We start from the raw sequence: 24,900 nt of genomic DNA, 5'->3' as shown, positions 1-24,900 counted from the left end.
ACAGCTTTCTCAAGGTCAGTGGCTGGGATATGTGAACACAGTTTGCTGAAAGGGTTTTGTGATCAGAGAATAGTAGATGTTTATAGTAAAGAGTACCCTTTGGTATGGCTTTTGCTGGCAGAAACTTGAAAATCTAAGTACAGTAAGCGAGCTTGTAGTTAAAAACATATTTCTGTTCTGTTTTAACAGAAGATCAGAGCGTATAAACAAATACAATATTTTGGGATTGTGTTATGGCAGCATTTAGGCTACCAGAATTCTAAGTCAGATGCTCAGAAATTGATTGCTTGGAATAGAAACCTGATGAAATAGCTTAAATAAAAGTATTTCTGAAAACAAATAAAAATAACTTTAAACATTTCATCTGTTTTTCTAAGGATCAAGAGATTAGTTGATACGTAGTTATCAGTGTCTGCTAAATCATCACTAGACAACTTAGGTGCCAAGACAATGTTTCCCTTCTTTTTTTTGCCTTTAAGAAACATCTTTATCATGACCCATATAAGCCAGTGTTACCTCTTATCCCAGTTTTATGCCACTTGAAAAGTAGCAAATGAGCTTCAGGAATATTTTGTTGTGGTGGTTTTTGTTTGTTTGATTGTTATTCTTTTCTAAAATGTCACGAGAAATGACAAGCTGATACAGAAAGGACTTCCAGATAGGAAAAAAATAAATGCAGTCTTTTCTGGTGATAACTTGGCAATCTCTTGACATTGGCAGTGTGTATATTTTCACTTTACCCCTTCCCCTTCCCTCCCATTATTTCTTTCTGCAAGCCAAAGGGGTGCTGTCAGCTGTGGAAGAAATTGCTCAGGCTGCAGGGAATGAGTGGAGGGCCTGACCTGAGTTCAATACTTTGTTTTTATTTCAATTGGATCCTTTTGTCTTCTCTGGTAATGTATGATACAGTATTTGATACACAGGAAAAATAATTTCAATAATGAGGAAGAGCCAGGTTTTTTCTTTGGGCTTAAAGACACCTTGGAAATCAATGGGATCTAGAAACCTATCTGTAAATGAACAAAATGTCTGCCAAAGTATAGTAGAATGCTGCTGTATTATTCTGGTCTGATACAGAAAGTACACTTTGGAACAATCACATCTGTGTTTAGTTATTTTTCATAAGACATCTTTTTCTATACAAAACCTTTAAGTCATTTGTTGTGAAGATATCACGTCTGTGCTCAGGGACAAGTGAATATGTGGGATTGATTTATCACACACAAAGTGCCAGATAAACATTTGACACCAGGCAGCATCCTCATGTAAATTTGGTCCCTTGTGATAATTTATTATGATGCAGTTCTGGAAGATTGCTGTACGATTTAAGCTTGCAGATATAAAATGCAGAAACCTGAGCTTCAAAGGCAATGTACTTGAATAGAAAACAGTCTACTAGGTTTTTGTTTGCTGGAGCAGTACATCTGCTGCAAACAAACAATGTTTTTCCCCACAAAGGTTGTCATCATAACCAGAATTATAATATAATTACAATATTTAAACGCATTGTGTAAAACCTGGTTTTGCTTTCCCGTCCTCTAAGACAGGGCTACGAACTGTAGAATGATTTTGTATTCAAGACCACTTACAACCAACATTAATGGTGGGTACGTTTTATGAATCACGTTCAAATATTCAGATACTGAAATGATGTCAGCACTGATATCTACTCTCTAGGAGCACCGAGAAATGTGATTTGACCTCTGTGTGGTCCACTGACTGTACCAGAGGCTAAATCCTTAATTTCCACTACCTGAGTTGATGTCCATAGTCAACTGCAGACTTCTGAAAATCATCATGCATCATAAAATGATGCCACTTTTAATATGCAGAACAATGTATACAATCTTTAGGACACACTTATTTATCAAAATGCAATGATAGCCAATCAACAATATAAATAAAAGGTACAGTTAACATCACATCTACCAGAATAATATTATTGATGGGCTATATCTTTGTACATCTTAATGAATTCCAAGTGGTAGAGGATTAATATAACACTTTCTAACTCCTTTTGAGATACCCTATCTGTGATGGGAAGTGCAAGGAGAAAACAAACAAAAAATCCTGCACATATACAAAAAAAAAAAAAACAACCATAAAACCTTAAGACTTGACACCAGAAGTTTTTTCTTCATTTGCAGACCCTTAGCCTCTCCAGCAGAACATAATGAGCTGCACCTCTGGAGTAAACATGCAGAAAAATTTTGCAGGGAGTTGAGGAATTATTTTCAGACAAAAAGGTTAGGAAATTTTGCTCTGGGACAAATAATCTGTAGTGTAAAGTTGATACTCCCTATATAATAGCAGACACAGTGTACTGAAAATGATAACATGAGCAGAGTTCAGATGCTTAGATCAACTATAAACAATGCTGACTCCCACATCAAAACATACACAGTATTGTTAACCTTCAAAGGGATGTTTGGGTAACTAATGAGAGAGACTACAGTAGTAAAACCACAGAAGTGGCATGTTGACAGGTAATAAAGTGAACGATGAGCAAATGTTAATGTTTGAATATGCATACATACACATATATTTACACACATATATTGGTAGAGGAATACAGGGAGAGCATTTGGGATATTTTATAGCTTTTTATCTGTGAATATTTCTCAGATTGGAGAAGTGACAATTAAGAATAAGATCAGTGAATGGAATATTAAGAATCAAGCTCCTAACCTGGTACTTTGCTTGGAAACACTGATGAACATACAGAGACAATGTTAGATATGGGCATGAATGATCATGGAAGGTAGTATCTAGTTCCCAGATGTGTTTCATTCATTTGATGACATTGATCTATCTCCTGTTGTAGTTACATATACAGTATTTGGAAATGAAAACAAAAATACGTAGCTTGATGGCTGAGTGCAGGATCTATGTTTTTTGAGCTGTCAGCAGAACAATTACTGTCTGTTTTTTGATGGATGAAATACACTCTGCATTTGGACATTGGAGTTACCACATCATCCCAAGTACTGGCAGGTTCTAGGAGGATCCAGGCATCAAATTTGGTACTGAAGTAAATGCTGATGTCTTTATCCTCTCTGAAGCATTTTACTTGCTTTCTGTTTGAGTGCTCCTTAAAACAATTCTTTTTTTCTCTCTTCCAGAGGGATGGGCTTGGAAGTGAGATGGCATCAGGTTACACTTACCACTTCCTGCGTGTTATATTTGCACATCAGTCTCCCAGCTCCTAAGCAGGTTTGAGGAAGCTTAGTGCTGTCTATGTTTGTTTTGCTTTTAGGTATAAAAAAAATGGAGGGTCAAGAATTTGTTAGTGGTCCAAGTGGCTGTGTTAGCATGAGGTGCCCTGCCTCTGGGAAATCATGAGATTCCATTTGTTTTACTGCCAAAAAAGCAGCTAAATTACAGGTTTGAAGAGCGGAACTTGGGATTCCAAAATTTGGCAATATCCAGCTTTTATGGGCATCTAGTGTTTCCCCTCTGCCTGGGAAGTATTTCCTGTGTTAGTCTAACCTGATTTTATTACGGGGAGGGGAGATGAAAACCTTGCATTTCTCCCTAATCCTATCACACACTAAATCACCTCATTCATACTGACTCCACCAATGCTGCTTTCCTTATTTCCTGAGTTACTTAGCAACAACCATCCCTCCCCTTTCCACTCCCCCGATCCATCCTTTTATTTTTTCGCTTTGCAATCACGATTTTCAAGCTGTTTAGAAAAATGAGGATGCTCAGCAGCACAGGGCAAGCTTTTCCTTCCAACCTCCCTTTTTATGCCTGCCAAATCCTTCTCGCCTTCAAAACGAAAATCCCGGCTGCCTGCATATGTGTAATCAAAGGTTAAAAAGCACCACGGCTGACACCACGCATGTGTTAATCTGTGCTGCAGCAGAGTGCATCATTTCCACTTTGACCTCGGAGTTAATCTGCATTCAGGCAGAAGCTCCATTGCTTTATTCTTTCATTTCTTTTTTTTCCTCTCATTTACTCTTTCCATTGCTGTTTCAGATTTTTTTTTTTTTTTTGCATGTATGTGAGTAGTTTTGTAGATATGTGCATGTGTATGTGTTTCTCCTTCCCTTGACTGTTTTTATTCTGTGAGTGTCTGTGTGTGTGTGTGTGTTTTTTCTGTTCTTTTCTCCCAATTATATTATTCCCCTGGATCGGGAAGCTGCTGCCTGCTGCCTGAGCTGACGTTTTTTGATTATATCTGCAAAGGGCTTGTGCAGATCTAATTTCTGCCCCCCTGCATATTAATTCCCGCAGCTGGGCGCAATGTATCATCCCACTGACGGGACCTGGTAGGGAGGGGGGAGAACCACTACCAAAAAAAAAAAAAAAAAAAAAAAATTAAAAAAGAGAAGGGGACGGATCCATCTGCAACCAAGAGGAAAGGGGAAAAAACAGGGTTGGGGGGGAGAGAGAAAGAGATGATTCCTTCAAATCCAACAAGCCTGGGGAGCACTGCACTCTTGAATCCTGCATTTTCTCTCAAAATGATGGTGTGGGCACTTGTGTTCCTCTCTCTCATCCAGTGGTAAGATGTGCTTTCTGATTCTGTTTGTTGGGAGGGGGGGAGGGAGGACTGGGGGGTGAAGATGCTGTTTGCAAATTCGCAGAGCCGTAGTGAGAATGCCGGAGGTTTGTATAGCGGCATTGCATTCATCTGTCTCCTAGAAGACTAGATCTTAGAATGTTTTATTTCTGTTACAATTGTGGTTGCTCTGAAACGGACGGGGAGGGTAAGCAGCGGGTGTGTGTGGCGATGGTACATGCCGGGTGTTTCATGGAATTTGATGCCATATTAATGAAGCCTTCTGTCTCTGAATTATTGTTTGCTAGAGTGCAAGGAGTTACAATACAGCTGTGTTTTGTGGGCAGATTGTCTGTGCCTTCATGTTTGTTTCCACCGAAGCAGCCGCATCATGGCTGTGCCCGGGCTCTGAGCTGAGAAGCACTGTAGTTTGCTCCATCTGCAAGGAGCCAGCGCGAGGATTTAGGACCAAGGACAGGGATGCAGATCTCTGCAACCCTCCCAAGGCAGGCAGTGGGATGCTGCCCACATTTCCCGGTTTCTGAGATGCTTTTAATGCTGATGGAACCAGCAATGGGATGTAATAAAGTGCTTGCAAATCACACAAGCCAGTTAGATTAGACGAATGTTTACAATAGCTTTTTTCCCCTCAGGCTGGCACATGTTCTGTGAAGATAACCTGTGCATGTTGCATGTGTATACATTAATGTAAAGAGCCAGAAATTTATAGCAGAGGAAGAAGGAGTTTATATATGGATGGGCAGAAAGTGGAGGGGGGGGGGGAGAAGTGAGTATAGCTGCAGTGCCAAGCATTATGCTGAACCAGGCATTCTTGCAAAAAATTGTGGACTGTGCATTTAACAGTTTAGAGGAGAAAGTAGCACTGCATTGCAAAGTACCTGGCCTTTTAAATGGTAACAGACTTTTCCTCACAGCTGCACAAGCCATGTTGTCATTTATACATCATAGAAGTTAGAACTCACTACTTTTAATTTATTAATGCTGTATTCATACAGTCTCCTCATTCAAATTTACCTTCTTTCTTATCTCAGTTCTTTTCTCTGGACATTGCTGCACTAAAACGTGCCTTTACTTATTTTTCTTTCTGGTTTTTCTGTTTAAGAACAATTGAACTTTGTAGCTATGGGGTAGGATTTTACGTCCAAGCAAAACAAAAGGCCAAAATTGCTGGCCAGGAAAACTAAAGTTGCTGGTTTTTATGGTAACTTTCATCACATTAAAAGAACTTTGTGAAGAATTTCTCTAAAGAAATACATATAAAGTGGATGAAAATTGAGTAGACAGTGAAAGAAAACTTGGTGAGCCCACTAGGAGAGATACTTCATTGTCAGAAGTAAGAAAAGTGTAAGGCTTCTCTGATTTTGTAAGAATTCTTTAAGATTACTATGTGAATATAGCAATGGAAAATGAGCTTTTAGAGGATTTCAAGAAAGCAGTTCACCTGAACAATGCTGAGAACTTCAGCTGAGGTAGCTAGACCTGTGTTTCTATTGCTCTGTGTGATTATTCCTTCTTTCTCATTGTTAAGCATTCAGGTTACACAAACACAGTCTCATTTTGCCATAAAACTTCCACCAAAATAATCCCTGATAGTTATTTTAACACACTTCCTTCTTTTCACTCATCTTTCAGATTGACGTAGCCTTCGAGGAATTTTGCCAAAATTATTTCAAAAGCTTTAAAAGAAATTCTTTATAGTAGAAATTAAAGTTTCAGCTCAGAAAAGGGTTGTTTTCTGCTCATAATCGTCTAATAGGCAAGATGGTTTCCTCTGACACCTTGTTTACATCATATTTTAAAGAAAAATAGCAGACAGAGAAGAAGCATTAAATAAATATAATTTAAGGGAAAAATTCTCCTAAATGCTTTACAAAAACATTTTCAATGGATCAGCATGAAGATGTTTTAATTCTAATAATCAAAACACTTTTCTCTTCCTGTTGTGGAAGAAACTTCACTGTTAGTTTTGGAAAGTCATGGGCTGAGAGTTATGAACGTTGATTTTAGATAGTGTTTCTTTATAGATATCATTCAGAAGGAAATTTTTTCTTTCTTAAAATTCATTCAAACAGTTCAGACAGAGGGGAACTTAATTGCAGTACGTGTCACTTGTCTTGGACATTGAAATTCTTACAGACCTATGTAACTGAACACTAATATGTTTCATGTTATGCGTGTGAACAAACGTGTTGCCATCAGTCAGTATGTGCAAAAGTTTCAGTCTTTGCAGACTCTGATGGAAGTTACACAGATTAATACTGTGTAGAGGATTTTCTCAATTCAATATAAAAAGATTATACTCTTGAGAAATTCATTGGAGAAAACTATTCAAGCAGCACTGAAAACAATAAACCATGATTTCAATAATTTCAGAATAAATGTCCCATTACCCCACAGTAGCATATTACCTTTGCAGTAATTTAATATAATTAGTTTCATCATATCCACACAGTACATCCCTATAATTGTGCACAGAAAAGTTCTAGGAAGCACTTCCTTCCACATTTCATGATGTTTGTAACAAACTGCATAGAGTTTCTCCATCATCCCATCACTCAAACACATGTACCTGCATTGTGCAGCCCATCCTCTTGACTGAAACACTGTTTTAGTGAAAATGAACCAAACAAAACTCCAAAGTTCTGTGCACCAAAATCCTGTGTTTGAGAAAACGTTTTAAAAATGTAAAGATGATACTATAAGATTTGCATATATCAGTGCGGCATTTAATTGGAACTAATATTTGATTAAACTTATCAAACATGCAATGAGTATTTAATGCTTATTATATGTAATAGAGCTCACTGACCAGCAAAGGTTCAGATAGACTTAGAGCTATACCATGCATACTGTTTACACACAGCTTTTATTTGTTATTTTTGCATAGCCATTGGTTCTAACAAATTGTCAGCAAAAGTCACATGAGACTAGTGCAGAGCAATGCCTAGATGTGAAATGTTGGACACTGACTACTTTTATTTTTCTTCTTGTAACTGCCCAAGTAGTGGAATGGCAATGTTTCTATGCTGCAGCTAGATACCTAAAATTGAAAACTGTCAAGATTGGTCAGAAAAAAACACAAGTAAGAAAATCATTTTAACACCAAAATATTTTGGTGTGTATGTGAATATGTATATATTTATTAGCATGGATATAAATAAAATTGTTCTTGCAAAGCACTAGCAGTGTCAGCTGGCTTCTTGTGCTGTGTGATAAATGATACAATAATAATGATTAAAAGGGGCATGAATATCCCTGAGCTGAACAGTCCTTTAGAATTACTGTAAAGATTGCTAACATCAGTTTGGTATTAATCTGGTAGATGTAGTCATTCATACACTAGCTTCCAATGCTTTCACAAAGTGTATAGCACTTGTATTAAGCCAGAGGTCCAGCAGAAGTCACCAGGAGAGTTATTGGAATATGACGTAGTTCAGCAAGAGCGAGTTTCTCAGCTAACAAGGAATGGTCCTTTCTAAAGAGGCATCAGGGCAGAAAATGTGAATCTAGGTGCCATTAAACAGTGACTTGTCCATGCTACTGTGAAAGTGAAGATCTAGTGCTGATCGGTCTATATCACACGGTGTTCATTTGAGCAGAGGTGAGACTGTCTGGACAGAGGACCTGAACTCTACTTGAAATACTGGGAGGCAGCAAGGAGGGCAAAGCTGCCTTTGAGTTTTTACAGCCATACTGCATTTCTGACTTCTATCAATCATCAGCTACAGTGCCAGGATTCGAAGTGTTTCAGAGAAGGAATTTGGAACATCTATGATTCTAATAGAAAGACTACAAAAAGCAATGATATAAACTAGATTTGAACAATTAAACAAGATTCTCCCTTGCTCATTATTGATATCTTGATGGGAGCGTAAAAAGTTGTACACATAATTTCCCTACTTGCACTTGGAAGTGTGGATTAAACCCTATAACTAACTTCTGTTTTAGTGACTATACCACTAAGCCATAACTTGCATGCTAAAATTAATTTATTCCAAATTACTGTGATGAATATGCAAAATAATATTAGAAAGCTTTTGAAAATCTGAGAAGCAAAACTTCCTAATAAAAATAACAACAAACTACAGAAAATATAGCCTTAGGAATGAGTCTACTCTTTAAATGTACTATTTCCCATACAGTTCGTATTACATGTTTTCTCAATGGCCATTCAAATCACAGCTTTGTGTATTAAGTCTAAACTCATCTGGAAAAAAATATCTTGTTGATTTGGACTGTGGTCTTGTTTTCTTGTTTCTTGCTCAGTTGGCTGGTTGAGAAACTGTAACGCTGCACAAAAAATTAAAAGGGGGACCATCAGGAACAAATGCATTAAAGGAAAGAAAGCACATATTTGGTCAAAGAAAACTCATTACAAGTGTCAGTCCTGCTATCCTTAAACACTTTTGTATTCAAGAAATGACCACTCCTTGCTCCAACAAAGAACTGAGTTGTAAATTATGAGTAAGGAGTAGGTAAAATATTAGATATAGGTGAGAAACAACCGATACACATGTTTATAGGAAGGTTGATTTCTTCATATTTTCATCTCATATTTCTGATGAGACTATTCCAGCTCTGTCCTGCACCAGAGAGATGTGCTAGTTGATTTAAAGTTATCTCAGTACTTGGTAGCCCTTCTCATGTTATGCTCAGCTATAAAAGTTTTACACATTGCTAGATACCAATTTTATAATACAGTTTTCATTTGATTGTTATTTGAAAACATACAACAAAATGACTAACGTGCACTATGGTTCTCTGCATCACCACTGCAGTATAAACTGCTGCTTTACAAACTACTGTATGGCAGTGGAGAATACAATGCTAGTTAAAGGCTCCCTTAATACAGATTCAGGCTTGCAATATATGCACACATACACAAAACGATTGACTCAGGGATGTTAGAACTGAAAGTTTTGTTTGTTTTGATGTAGATTTATTGCATCATAAGTAAGGTTTGATTTTGCATTTTCCCAGTAATGTCTACTAAGAATTCAGCACTTTATTCTACATCTAATTCTCAACATCTCAGCAGCTTCGTGTAATGGACCTAGTTTAATCCTCACAGTAATGCTTGACCAAATGAAGTCAGTCTGCTGCTGAGAGAAAAGCCAGGACCTATGTGATGTGAAGTGTTATCAGTAGTTATATATCCAGAGCTCAGAGCTGGGAATAACCCAAAGTTAACTTGTAGCTTAAAAGAATCTTCAGGAAGTGTTTCTTACACTTACAATGCAAAACTCTTCGCAAAAAGACCTCAACCAACATTCCTGCTAACTGATTTACAATAGCTACAAACAGACTTTTTTTCTTCCAGGGTGAAATTTATTCCCAATAGATCAGCTTATACTTAACACTGCACTTCTGCCCACAAACCATAATATAAATTGATCTTAAGTGGCACATAGGTCTTGTCCTGACCCACTGGCCATAAAGGAATTTCTCCACTAAAGAGCAGAGATTGCTTTTGGTGAATGGAAGTTCTGTATAAGAATTAGGGAGACTTTGAGGCAGTAAAAGAGAAAGATGCCTGTTTATTTATCTCTTTTTAGAAAAGATGATAACTGATGATAGAAATAGATGTCCAAGTAACTTTCCTTAAAGTATGCTTCTGGATGCAAAGGTGGAGGCTGTTTTCTCAGGACAATTTACATCCACTGTACGACAAATTAGAAGACTACATTCCTAAGGAAAGCACCAGAACAGAAGCCCAAACTGCATTTTCATTCTGTTATGTCCAGATGTAACATGCCTGTTTGACTCTTTCCATTCAGAAGAAATTTAGTTTTGGTCTAATCTAGGAGACAAAGAAAACATCAACGATCTTTCCTTTGGAAATAAGGAAAAAATAATGTTTACTTTTCAACTTGCCATATGAAGTGGTTAGAAATTCAATTATAATGTACTATGAAACTATTTCAAGTGAGAAAATTATATATAAAACTTATTTTTCATTTTATTCATTCAAAACAGAATTTAAAAAGAGGGGGATAGTGGTTACATATTTTCACAAGATCCAGCATCTGCCAGCTTACTAAGACAAAGTGAAAGAGGGGTAAGGCAGTAGGTTGAAGACAGCTATAGAGATAACAGTGAGGGTTACAGTTAGCGTGATTCTGGGTTGTTTGTATAGTTGGACAGGAAATTAATATGTGAATCTTGTCAGACTGAATATTGGGCATTCATTCTGGCACACAATGATATCCTCTTATTTATCTGAATGGATAATATTTTTAATGCAACTACTTTCAGAAAAAGGAGGCTTTAATGCTGCTGAAAGCCATCATTAAGGAGAAGTAATTCAGTGACTGCATAAGCAGGGAAGAAATGTTGCAAACACCTTCCCATATAAATGAGTGCTTCAGCTGCATAATGCTTTTTCATATGATGTTCTAAGCAACATCAAGAAAGTTCACGACAGAAGCAGCGCTTGTGTTCTTACATAAAAGGCACAGAGCACCTCAAGAAATTATCACTGCTATGTGAAAACTTAACAAAATGTTTTTCTTTCTCATCAGAAACTGCAAAGTCTAAAGTTTTATATAGAATCAAAACCAAGAAAAATACACCAAGGAGTATTAAAGTCAGTGGCAAGATTTCATTACAGAAAGTCTCTAGCTGCATGTTTCTGAAAGCAAAGAGATTTTACTAGGGAAGAATTGCTATATTCTTGCCACACTTTTCACTCTTATCTACTGCTACTGGCATATCAGATGCAGAATACATGACCCACTATATAGCTGATCTGACCCAGAGTAATCATTATTTTATCCTCATGTCTGCAAAGTGACGGCAGCTGATAGAAGTTCAATAATTTATACAAGAATCTCAATTAAGCAAACAATTAAGTAAGAAAATCATTTATGTGTAAGTCATATTTTCTTCACTACAGAATCAGTTCTATTTTTTTCAGAATTAGTTGAAGGACATTTTCACACATAATCAGTAATGTACAACACAGTGCGTAGGCCTAACTGTGAAATCTGGCCATTGTATATCAAACTAAATATTGCTCTTACAAGATAGAACTTTCATCTGTTTGCAGACAGCGAAACATAAAAGAAATAGCACTTTTACAAAACCTAAGCCAATATATACAGTTTATTACCATAAATAAAATACCAGTACATGGAAAGAAAAACATTTGAAAGAAATGAAGGATAGCAATAAGCATTGGAAAGAATGGAATGAGGAGTAGATATTTACTTTTTATGCCTGCATTATTCCAAATGATGCAGGTAATCACATATGAAATTATATTTTCTTACTGAATGCCACCTTGGACGTTGGTGTGAACTCTTGAGATGAAAGGCCAGCTGTTCTCTGAGCCACTTATATTAAGCTTTTTGAGCTCTTTATGTCTTACAGAAAAATAGTTATAGCTATAGTTATATATATATAACTATAGACTGATAAGTGCATCTGAAAAAGATTCTCACGCATACCCCAAAATAACTGTCTGACAGAATTCCCTGGAAAACACTGGGTGAAATCAGAAAATGCTTTCCTTCAATAGTGATTCAATGCTGTATTGTGTAACACAAATAGCATGTTCTGGTTATATGAAGCTTTTGTTAATCTGTAGTGAAATATCTTCAGATATAAACAGAAATCTGCCTGCTGCAACAGATTGAGGATTATGTACTGAATTGCACTTTCATTTAATTTATCCTCTATAAAATGTCCTTCAGATTGTTTTTCAAGAGAAAGCAGGAAAAGAGATAGAAATAAAAAGAAAGATAAAAGGAAAAATTAAGAACAACTAACATTAATGAGGTAAAGTTAGAAAGCCTTATTACTATTATATATGCTAGTAAGTGCTGCTGCACTTCTTTCTTAACTCACTGATCCATGCATATTGTTGGCTGAGACCAAGGAAGTCATCAAACCAGTCTGAATTATACTCATAATGGTCTGATAAAGAAATCAATCACTTCTTGCTCACTTCTTGTACAATCTTTAAAAAGATGGCGCATACTCTGCTTTTGTACTCCAAAAACTGATGAAGGCACAAAAAACTTCTCATTGCAGATTAACACTTAGAAGTCTTCATCACTTGTACTTAAAAGTGTACATCAAATAGGCAAGGGAGCACAGCTGATTAACGTTAATTAAATTCATAAAGTTCATGCATCTTTCTCCTTTTGCTATCCCAAACTAAATCTCTTATTTCTACTTTTATATGTCAGAGAGTCATTATACCTAAATTTAGGCACTCAAACTGTGCCTGTGTATAGAAATGTACTCAACTGACCAAAAAACACAAATAAATCAATAATATAGTTCTATATGCAGATTACTGGCTCATACTTATTTGTGGTACACAAATATGTAGACAATATTTTGTAGTTGTAGATATGTAGACAATATTTTCAAACACTTGAGAAACCCTTGCCCAAACAGATATCACACTTAAGGCAAACAAGCAGGCAGATGCCAGTGAATGAAGAATATAATCAAATAATTGATATAATTCAAATTACAGTCAGCCTGACTTTCTGCAGATGAATCATTGATAGCTCTTAGGGAGACTTCTGAGAGCAAGTGCTTTATCTGTGAGAAAGGCTGCACAGTTGTTACGAATAGGAGGTAGAACCGAAGGAGATATGGAAATGAATTATGAATAGGAATTACACAGTGTTTCAAACAGAGTGGCAAGAAGCCTGGCGTTACTTCAGATAGGAAACCAGAGCAGGCATTCAGGAGGATGGGTTATTATGATCAAATTAAGAGACCAAAATGATGAATGCAGGGCAGCCTTTTGTATGAAGTGAAGTTGGGCTTTATGCATTTTTTTTTTTTAAATTTAGAGAGAAGGGAAAGGCCGCCGTGGAATGAGAACGCAGATGAGAAGGTTGATAGGTTAGGTTGTTGGGCTGATAGTAGATCTCAGTTGTGCAGAAAAATGAGAAGCAAAGCAAATCCATTACTATAGCATGCAACTTTGGTTGGAGGTATAGTGATGTGGTAAGAGGATTTGGAAGAAAGAAGGCACGTGATAAGTGTAATAATATTTGCATTGCCAAGAACTATCTTAGTAGCTGAACTTAAGAGTGAAAACACACATTTCTGCTTCTGTATAAATAACTGATATGATGCAATTTGATCCTATGGCCAGTGAAGCCTGTGAACCCTAATCTGTTTGTACATTACACTGTTTTGTAAGGTAGTAAAGGAATTGCTGTTTTATTGGCAGATGGGGATTTGGAAGAGGGGAAGATTGCCATTGTTATAAGCTCTGAGGACCTTAAAGGACAATCACAAATATTACTGCTCTTTTGTTGGACCAAAATAGTTAACTAGAGTCAAAGACTGCTTTACAGTGAATAAACATATATTGATATTTGTAAACTCCTCGGGGCAAGGACAGTCAGCATTACATTAATTTTATACACACACACATATATATATATATTCATTTTCTCTTCCTGGTTTCTATGGGAAAAGCTCAAAAACCTTACTAAGCTGCATTAGAGACTTAACGCATGTGCTTAAAATGACTTAAAACCTTACTAAATCTCTAATGCAACACATGAGATTAAATTGCCACAAATCTTTAGGACCAAATTCTTAACTTCCAAGTCCAGCGTAACTAATCAGGCTATGAACACAATATTTAAGAGGCAATGAAGAGTAACATGAAAGCATTCTCCTCTTCCACTGGTCATGGTGATACAGTTCTTCAACCCTACCTGCTTGGTGCCAGAAAGGTTACAAATCTAAGGTACCTGAATTTTCCACACATGAGGACAGTGTTCCTTTCATCTTATAGCTGCCACCAACGTCTCTAGAGAGTGGTAGCTTCCCAGTATTAGAATGAAGCAATTCCAAGTTCATATTTGCTACTAATATCCAACAGCTTTTGACCATTTATTCTGGGTAGGCAACTCCATAAAGGTTATTTTCTTGAGTTTCAGAAGTTACCATTCATTTATGCAGAGAATGTCTGTATGAAAACAAACCCTATGTGAACTTGATTTTAAGAGGAATAAGAACAATTTTATTTTTACAAATTTCAAAAAGTGTAATTTACAAAGGCTGCTGTGGAATTAAAGCCTCCTATTTTATTATTTTGGCCCATTATATCAGAAGTGGATGTTGGTGGGATGGCAGTAGATGTTGAACCTTCTCACCAATATCCATCATATGTTGCTGTGCAGCAGATGGCTGCAGAGAGGCAGTCTGATGAAATGGCATCTGATACAGAAGTGTGTATGAAGCGAAAGTGTGGAATTGAATTCCTCCATTCATCAATGCTTGCTAAATGTTTATGGAGACCAAAAAGTGGATGTGAGTGCAATGAGGTGGTGGGTGGTCCATTCCATTTAACAGAGTTGTCATGTCTACCAATGACAAGTTTACCAGTATGGTTTTCTGCACCAGAATCATGATGCTAAGCAATTAGCAGTGTGAAGAGCAGAATCACAAAAAATCTGATGGAGATATGCAAAAATGGCAACATTGCCAGTTCAGTGTATTCCACTTATGTCCTTTCTTCTAAATCATTTTACTGAGAATATCTCCTGGAAAATGGTAAGGTTTGTAACAGCACCTGTTCTTCATTTAATAAAATATCTTGAGGCATATTTGCCAAATTACCTAGGGATTCAGGGGAACAAACTGCATGTAAAAGGCTTGCTCTGCTGGCTCCCAGGGGAATTTCTTCTCATCAGTCCTCTGCCAGTCTGTTCATAAAAAGATATTGGAGCAAGGAAAACTGAATACGAATTTAGCCATGTGGAAGATATGCTATGATTAGTAAAACATCTTCATCCTACTTCAGCTTCTGCTCATGTTCTGTTAATTTTAAGGCTTTGCCCTCTTTTCAGGTTTTCCAGTCTCCATTGTCACCTAATTGTCCCTTCTGGCATCTGCTCAAGCCATGAAAACACTTCTTGTTTTTAAGAGAACTTGATGATGTCGTTTGCAAAGTACCAACATAAGCTCTGAAGCATCATAGAGTTGTCAAGTGTTCTACATTTTTTATTGTAGAGCCTTCTCTGCACCCATAGAAAATGGGCTATGAAACAACACATTTTGCCAGTTACCTTATTTTTCAATGTCATGATGGTTTTGCTGCTACCCCAGGTATTAACATGGATCTTCCTTCTGTGCTCACAAATAGTATACCCTCCACCAATGGCACATGTATCTGGTGCCTACATTTTCTAAACAGAGACCCAGCAGCTGGGAACGAACTAGTTCCAGATGAGCTGGTAATGTTAGATTTTAGCAGCTGCCCATCACTGCTTGGTTTTGCATCTGTTCAGCTTTAAAACTTATGGCTGTCATGGTCATAGTGGAGGTTACATAGAGCACTGAGAAAGGGCCAAGGAACCTTCTGGGGATCTAGACATTGTGGTCTTGAACACATGGAATTTTAGTTTACATTTGAAAAATGCTCTGCAGTATCTTTAGTGGATCTTTCGTTTCTGCTGCAGTGAAGACCAAAAAATAAAATATCCTTTTATATAATCTTTTAAAGTGAAAGAATCACTTTCACTTCTGTATGTCTTTCTTTACTCTGTATAATTCTCTTTGATATGTTCTGCACTTCTTACTGTCCTAATGATAAATAAGTTTTGAAAATCTATTTACCTGAGTCTCATTAGAGATCTTAATATTATTGTTTCCTCTCATGAAAGAATTTCAGAAATAAATCAGTAATAGTTGTACCCTATAATCTTTGTTCCCAGTGCTGTTTTCTCTGTTTTTTGGAATATTGTCATGGTTACATCTGCTGCTATTTCTGACCCTTATAGCCAGTTCCACACATTACTTAAACTCAATGAGACAACTTTCTTAGCTACTGCTTGTACACTGTGACTGTTCTGATTCTTGCCCTCTTTTTGAATTATGAAGTATTCATATCCCTCTATGTCTGAGTATCTTTTACCTCTAAAATATGCTCCTAGCAGCTTTATCTTTAAAAAACTTTATTTCTTTTACAAAGGAAGATTTTTCTGCTTATAACCAGTGCAATGAAAATTTATAAAATAAAATCCTACTTAACTGATGAGAGAGAGTGAAATAAGATCTACCAAAATATTTCTGGAGGAAGAAGTCTGAGAGATACATGTTTGTGTGTGTGAAATAGAAATGGCTCCTATTTTCCTGGTGTTTTGACTTGAGTTAATAGTCACATTTAAACATAAGGGAAGATAGGCTTTGCAATAATCATTATGCCCAGCCCACTCAAATGTCAGAAATTTGAGAGGTAGATAAAATTTGCATATTACATGCCTAACATTTTATTTATTGGAGGCTGATAAAAGTTGCTGAGATATCTTATTAGTTATCATCATTAAAACCATCTTTTTTCTTCAGAAAAAAATTGAAGTTTCTTGCATAAAAAGCTTAATAAAATGATTATCTTTCTATGCAATAGATATAGAAAGCATTTTTATTTTCTTTTTACATCTTTTTCTGTACCCTGGTACTGATCATTACAAGCCATAAGCTCTGCACCAGGCCTGCTGGGTCTGGACTTTTCTTGACCTGCTTACAGCTTTGTTTTAACTGTGGGTCTGCTGGATCTGGACTTTCCTTGACCTGCTTACAGCTTTGTTTTTAGCTGTGGTTTAGCTGCCACAGCGATTTCTCTAATTGACCAGATCTCTATGGCTAACTTGTATGACTTTTGTTTATCTTTGTATGGTATAAACATGGTTTCATAGACAACAGCTATAAGTGGTGACTCTATGAAGAATAAAGAATTTACAAAGGAATGCAGTGCAGAGAAACTGTAGTACTATAGTTGAGGCCTTGAGAACTGCATGGGATACAGCATAGAGGAGTATAGGCATGAGGTGATAAGGGATAGGGCACAGACTGGGAATGGAGAGCCCATAGCTATAAACATGTCACTGGTGGCCTGTTTAAGAACTGTAGACTCACAAATTAATACCTTATGTGGTACTATGAATTAGATACCTTATATGGTAAGCCTAGATGTAATGTGGAGCTGCAGATGGTAAAGAGAAAAGATGTAGAAGCATGTTAACAAACATAAAAAAAAATGATCCCAAGGAGATAATTTGGGCGAGAAGCAAGAAACTACCGACATGACCATCACATTCCTTCCAGACAAGGATGCTAGATCTCACTGTAACACCCTACTGCCAGCATTATGACACCACCAACCTCAGGACCTAACTGAGGAAGGAAAAGCAGAAACTAACATCAGGAAAAAGCATAGAAATTATATGTAGCATATATATAATAACTTTATTATTATTATTGAAACTTTTTCTTCAAAAATATTATTTCTCTACACAATTGCATCTGCACTGATGATGATTCTTGGATTAATCTATTGTGATTTGTGTTACAAGTTCTTGGCTTGTTCTGTAAGGTGTGCTTCTTTGCCCACACACAAGAACACAATAGAATTGTTGTTCCTATGGAGTTTGGATACTTTGCTAGCACTGGAGAATACATTCCTTCACACCACAGCTTCAAAGGATCTTTGATGGAAGTAAGAATGCCTGAGACAAGCTTTGATTCTTTCTTTGTCCTGTCAGGGTGTGAAAGGTGTCCAAAATGTTTTGCCTTCAGAACTGCTGTGTTTTTAAGTAGGGAAACACCTGTTCTAATTCCCTGAACTAAATGTCTTCCTTTGTGCTTGGTCTTGAATTTGTCCGAAAGTCAAAGCACTGATGGATTCTTTGCGTCTTTGCTGGGAACTAACTTTGTGTGATAATCAAGTGGGGCTTCTGAGCTCTTTCCTCCTACAGGAATCTAGTTTTGACACATCAAAATGCTCTGCAAGCTACATAAGCATGCAATAAATCTCCACTGATACTTGAGAGTTTATCTTCAGAGCTCTACTTCTTTAAGCCAAATCTTGTACAGACAACACCTTGTCAGGGACAGAAGAGGGACAGAAGAGTAAGGCTAACAGAGCAAATCTTTCATCGTGAAATCACAAAAGCAGCAATGGAAATGTAGAAATGAAACTTGGGTTCATAATAACTTCTTACTGTGCAAAGATGGAATGGAATTCTGTACACACATGTACATGTCAGATCCTGCTTGATGAAACCTGTCTCCTTTGGCAATTCTGTGAAAACTGTTCCCTATCCATAATAGCCACAGTCTTCAGTGAGTATTCACTTTTTTTTTTTTTCTGTTTGTGATTCTGTTGTTTGCTCAAAGTCACCAACAGACGATTAGTTTACATCTCTCATTGTTGCAAATCTGAAAGGTGTAATAATGATCACTCTATTTTCTGACATATTGAAGCATGATCTGTGAATGTTTGTTTGTACATTATTTTCTTTTGAAAAGTGACTTAAAATTGGAAGGGTTTAAGAAACAGCATTTTTAGAAGGATTTTTTTTTAAGATCCCATTGAACAATTTATATGAAAAATAAATAGAGAATATATCAGTTCTCACTGCAACGTAGCATGGGTATCATATGCCATGAATTGAGCTCCATGTCTCTTCTCATAAAGCACTGGAAACAGAATGAAGATTTCCTTTTGCACTTGCTGGTAGGGAAGAAATGTGGCCATTTCCTCTGAATGAGATAGTTTATTCTTATGTAAGAATAACAGATTTAAATATAGTTCCAACCATATTATAGTAATTTTATTCCTCACTCTTTATGTGATAAAGATTTATTTATGGACATTCTTTCTTCAATAGAAAAGAAGAGACATAAAATAAGGAGCTACTCCAGAGGCCGAAAGGTCTACAATATTACTATTGTATTCACTCTAAAGTGCATATAACAGCAGAGGAGCTAAAAATTCTTATACTGAAGCCAGGATGTTTGTACAACACACAAAATTAAGGAGATTCTGACCAGAACCATGTCAATAATACCAAGGAAAGTCCACTGGAATTTCATAACAAAACCAACACAGTCCATTTTATCAAAATAAATGCATTCCACTGGGAAAATTCAGGCACACTTGTTGACAGATTTCCTACTCAGCTGACACAGAGACAGTAGCTCAACACTTACATTCTTAATGTATCACACATTTACCCTGTGATTAGGACTAAACTCCATATCCACCCATGCACAGTCTGTTTTATGGCTATGAATGCAAACAGCGTCTTGCATGGTATAAGTTGGTTTAAGTGGGAACACATCAGTTACTACTGGTTTCCGTGCATTAAAAAATGAAGTGAAATCAACAGGATTGTTTAAGAAAATAATAATTTAATTTTCACTATTTGCTTACACTCATTTTGTGAATGAGTTAATTTCATGATGAGTTAATTAAAGACCTATGTAGCAACTGTTTTCTGTTCATCGAGCCCTTACTTCAAGACACATTTGCTGATAAAAATGACAGTTATGACACTTCCATGATCAAAAGAAACAAGAATTGAAAATATACTCAGAAGAAACAAATATACCTGTATTGTTTATTATTGCCTGGCTCCCTAAATATTTTGGAATTACCTAGTGCACTTGACTAAAGATAAAGGCTACCATATGGCTATTAAGTGCAGTGAAATCTGATTTCCAGTAAGGCGTGGCTAGTGATTGTTTTTTCTTACATCATGAGATGCCTAGTCTTCCATCATGCCTAGTCTTTACCAAATACAAATAACAAAGCAGGTTTATGTGCCTATTTATTTTGTAAAAATACACACGTACATGCAGAGTTGATGTAACTTTTCCTCACCAATATCCTTCAGTGAAAAGCACATTTACAGTAAGAAAATAGATTTGCTACTAAGCAATTAGGTTCCAAGATTAGATGAAGTCTACTCACACAGGAGATCCAGTCCAAAGGTTTCTCCGGGTGACAGAAACAAATTTGCCTTCAAAAGTTCTGCATTGACATACCTGAATAAGATAAGTCAATGATCTAACTGAATCAATTAGCAAGAGTGGGACCTGCCTTTTAAAGTATTTACTCTGGAATGAGCAAATCTGAGGACAGGATTTGTCAGAGTGTGGATGCCTGTTCTAGCAATTAGGATGAGATGTCTATATTCTAGTTCATATCCTAAACTTGATTGATAGTCAGCATGTTAAAAGGAAGAAAAAATGGTGACAATGTGGATTGCTAGAAAACTCATTTCATTTCCATGCATCTGTGTCTAAGTATTGCTGTTCAGATTATTGACATTCCAAAATCCATATCCTCCAATACCATTGCTCTCCAAACTTAAAAAGAAAGCCTTGGCTAACCTAAAAGCTGACAATACAACTTTGATATAGACCATAGGGTTTCTATTGACAAGCATTACCTCTAATATCCTTGGTTACAAAGATACTTCAGCCCAACATTTTACACAAGTTTAACAGCAATAAATGCTTTCTTCATGTAAAAGAAATTCCTTCTCACTTTCTTTCACTTAAGCTATAAAAGAAACATCCTAGTTCAGCCTTGAAAGAGAAGTCTATACTCTTTTATTATTATTATTCCCGTGCCATGTGAAGGGCTATTCAAGATCTGATTCTGGATGTTCAAATTGCAGTACTGATAGTTTGGTATTACATAGCATTGATACAGTGATAATCTCCATGTCAAATTTTTTACTGCTACCTTATTAAGACAACGTGCAAAGAAAGGAAACACAAAATAAGTTTGTTTTTCACAGAAAGACCTCTTTTCCTGTTCCATAATTACAAAAGCAACTGTTGTGTCCAGCAAAAAGATTTTCTCAAAGTTGGGGGGCTATGCTTAAGGTTTTTATTTCCTGACTTCAGCTAAATAATCCACTCCAAAACTAATGGAGCAAGGCAAGATTCTTTATTTTCTCAGATGTCAATGTAATTGATTATAGCTTTGGTCTTCTAATAATATTTATCACAGTACTGTCAAGTACAAAACAGAAGATATCCTATACAGTGTAATATTATTAGCTCAGTATTTCTTAAATGACCTGGCTTAGTAAAACAAGTAGAATGACAGTAGTTCTTTAATTGGGATAAGCATACAATATTTCTGACTCCCAGCCCAGTATGGGGAACATCACACTACACTGTTTTGCTGTGTTCTTAAACATGAGATGACAATGTAAACATTCTATGTTACATATTTTAATGAAAAAAATTTATAATGAAGATTTATATTCAGTTCAAAATGAATTTTAAAGCTTACATCTGAGGCCAAAAATAAAATAACTCCCAATCTCAAAAAAAAGTTCAGGGGGGTTACTTAATATGAAAAAGTGCTGAAATTTCTGGCACCTCACATGTTTGTTTCTAAACACTGACAGATCATGATGTAGAGATGACTACACCATGAATGACTGATTCCAGAAGTTACTTCCTTCTGGGTGAAATTACCATGCTGGCAAAATACAGAAAAATTGCAGAAGTATTCTGACAAGCCGTAAATATAAGCATCTCATTGAGTATTACAGAACAACAATCTTTATTCCATTTCTTCAAATCAAATTAAGCAATTGAACAACAACGATCATGACCCAAGTGCCTCAGATTTTACACACAGAGTTGTGTAGTACTGTTTTAAGAGAAAAGAGGGGGAAATAAAAGAGAGGGGAGAGATAGAGGTAAACAAAAAATATAATCTTCTGAGACTTTCGTAATTCCAAGTTTACTCCTTTAACAATTAGGTATGCCTATGCAATTTCAGATAAAGCAGAAGCTACACTCAAACGTCATGCAGCAGAATACCTGAACCTATTTTTCATTTTCTGTTCATTTCTATCTAATGCTCTCCTTCACTTGCTACTTCAGTGTGTTGTCATAACCACGGTAAAAAGAGACATCATCATATATCTTGTAAACAAATTGTAAGAAAATATATCCATGCAAAATTACAGCTCAAAAAAAATTTAAAACAATCATTTTAAGTTATGGATGCTTATCTCCATAATTTAACTCCTGAGTTCATCTGTTCTTTATAAATACTTGCTGTAGCCAATTCGTGCTGAATCTGAAAATATGGAAATAGATTATTTAAATACAACTACTAAGGACTAAAACTTATGATGTGGTAAGGTGAGTGTTGACATCTTACTGTATTACTTTTATCATGTTTTTCTTCTATGCTTCAGCTGTTCTGTGACTTAAGAATAATGGAAAAACTCAACTTTGTTTTTTTGTTTAAAGCAGGCTCCCAGTTGTGAATGGGAGCTCACAGACCTGTGTCATTTGCCATGGCTACCAGCAACATTACATTAGTTATCCAAGTCATTAGTGTGACCATTTCACAATCAGTTATTCAGTAATTTAAACGATTAGAATATTTCTTGGAATGATACTGTAACAGTAGTCCAGCAAATAATCTTCCACAGGTGACCTACCTAAAATCCAACCACCCAAACCCAAAAACATTTTCTTTCTCCTTGTTGTGAACTTGTCTAGGCACCTTCATGACACAACTAATTGGCCTAAAACAGCTAACACATCATAAAAGCCATCTCTAAAACAAGGCTTTTCTAGAAATACTGAATCTTAGAAATTCAGGTGCTGTGTGGCACTTCTGGGACAAAGATCCATCTGGATACCAGAATCATGGTCTTATCAGTACCAGTGCTCTAGGAAGAGGCAGGAAGACATCAATACACTTTCTCTCAGTCCAAATCTCTTAAAATATTTTCCATTTCCTTTTATGCAACTTCAGATAACTGTCTGTATTTCCCATCTTCCTCTCTAGCATTTGATGAAAACGAGCATCATCTCGTTTCTGTCTCACATGTTGGAATTGACAAGTTACTTGAGAAGAGAATACTCTTCACATTAAATGAACTACAATTCTTGAGGAAAATGGTTGAGTACTGTAGTGTACTCTGTAATAAAGCAGCAAATGGGTATCACTGTAGTAAGGACATTTCAATCTCTTTTGTCAGGTGACAAGAAATAGAACATGAGGCAATGTTGTGTGGAAGCAGTGCTTTAGGGGCATGGTTTAGTGTTAGATGGACAGTGTTAGATGCGTACTTGGACTGGTTGACTTTAAGGATCTTTTCTAACCTGTATGATTCTGTGTGAGGCCTGGTCCTGGGTAAGACTTTAGGATTTAAACAATGCAAATGGATAGAGCAGAGATGTAAGCAGGGAGAGAAAATTTGGTATATTGCTTTGTGAAAACATTTTCTCCTTTAAATGAAATAGTTTTACTCAAAATACAATCAGCAGACAACAGAAGAGAGAATAGATACAGTTATATTTCCACACTATAATCTCCTGCAAATATGCTATTCGCTGAACACTCACATCTTTGTATCTGCAGGGAAACACAGAATATATCCTTCCGTCCCAGTGACCATTTTATCATCATGAATAATGTATAACATACAGATTGCGGTGAAATTTTATGCAAAGCAAAGGATTTAGCTTGACTATTCATTAAGTTAAACAATGCTGTGAAGTAAACCAGCAAGCTTTGTTTCAGTCCTTCACTAAGAGGTAGAAAACACTGGTGCTATAAGTGGAGATTTACTGTGTGTGTGAGTGCTTTATTAAACCTTTGTTGTAGGATCTGTAGCATCTATAGATATTTGGTACAAAAGATAAAATCGGTCAGATTTTTTTTGATGGATAAATTTTAACTGTAGTTAAACTAATTAGTTGTTGGCTATTCAGTACTGGTGCAGGTCTTTTTCTTCAGGCACTTTGTGACCACTGTGATTCTGCTTGCAAACAGCAATGCAATAGCAAGTGGATTCCAGCAGGGATAACAGACACTTGCTTGAAGTTTCTTATCAGAACACTTGCAAATGGTTAAAATTCATTTTCTATGTTTAGAAAAGTTAAATATAGAGGTACATCAGGTAAAATTCAGAATATCTTCATTGAAGTCAGTGAAATTCCACAGAATCACAGAATGGCAAATTCTAGAGATTTTAACCAGTTAAATATATGATTTCATATCTGAGTCCTGAAAGACTGAGCTATCATGGTAGGTTTCTGTTCAGATTAAAGTATTATGTCCCTTTTATTGTCTAAACCACCATTCAAATTCTGCAGTGCCAAGTTGTGAAAATCACCATCCTGTAGATTAGGAAATATCTACCGTATTTCAGAGGAATATCCTTTGTGAGCGATTGCTAACTAATGAAAAAAGATGTGCCCAATCTGTGTCTCAGTTTAGACTGAAAAATTATTGCTGTTGACTGTAATTTTAAATGATGTGTAGTGCATCCTTACTGACAAATGGTGGTGTCGTTCCAAGAAATGCTACATATGGTGCTTCTGGAAGCCACATAAGAGTGTCTTTCATATAAAGACACAGAACATCAGAGATTGTAAAAAGTTTTAACACTGACTTTAAGTTAGCAATTAAATAAATATGGTAGCTCTGAAAAAGATAATCTGCTCTTTATTTGAATTTTGAACTTAAGAATTTGTCCAGAGGTCTCCAAAGCATACTAATTTATGACAGCTAAATACCATTAATATTATTACTTGCCAAATAATTT

The 24,900-nt window shown here is 36.2% G+C and overlaps 1 protein-coding gene across 2 annotated transcripts in view; it reads left to right on the top strand.

Annotated features, from left to right (window-relative positions):
- Positions 1 to 3,654: 3,654 nt before the first annotated feature.
- Positions 3,655 to 24,900, top strand: part of GABRG2 (gamma-aminobutyric acid type A receptor gamma2 subunit) — a 68,777-nt gene continuing 47,531 nt past the window's right edge. For both annotated transcript variants that reach the window (XM_010718901.3, XM_003210277.4), the window contains exon 1: positions 3,655 to 4,516. In XM_010718901.3, coding sequence (XP_010717203.1) covers positions 4,410 to 4,516 — 107 coding nt within the window. In that variant the 5' untranslated portion in view covers positions 3,655 to 4,409. The remainder of the gene's footprint in view (positions 4,517 to 24,900) is intronic.

Source organism: Meleagris gallopavo, chromosome 15 (assembly GCF_000146605.3).
Source record: "Meleagris gallopavo isolate NT-WF06-2002-E0010 breed Aviagen turkey brand Nicholas breeding stock chromosome 15, Turkey_5.1, whole genome shotgun sequence".
NCBI lineage: Eukaryota > Metazoa > Chordata > Aves > Galliformes > Phasianidae > Meleagris > Meleagris gallopavo.
The sequence above is the reverse complement of the archived record's forward strand: the minus strand, read 5'-3'. Positions and strand labels throughout refer to the sequence as shown.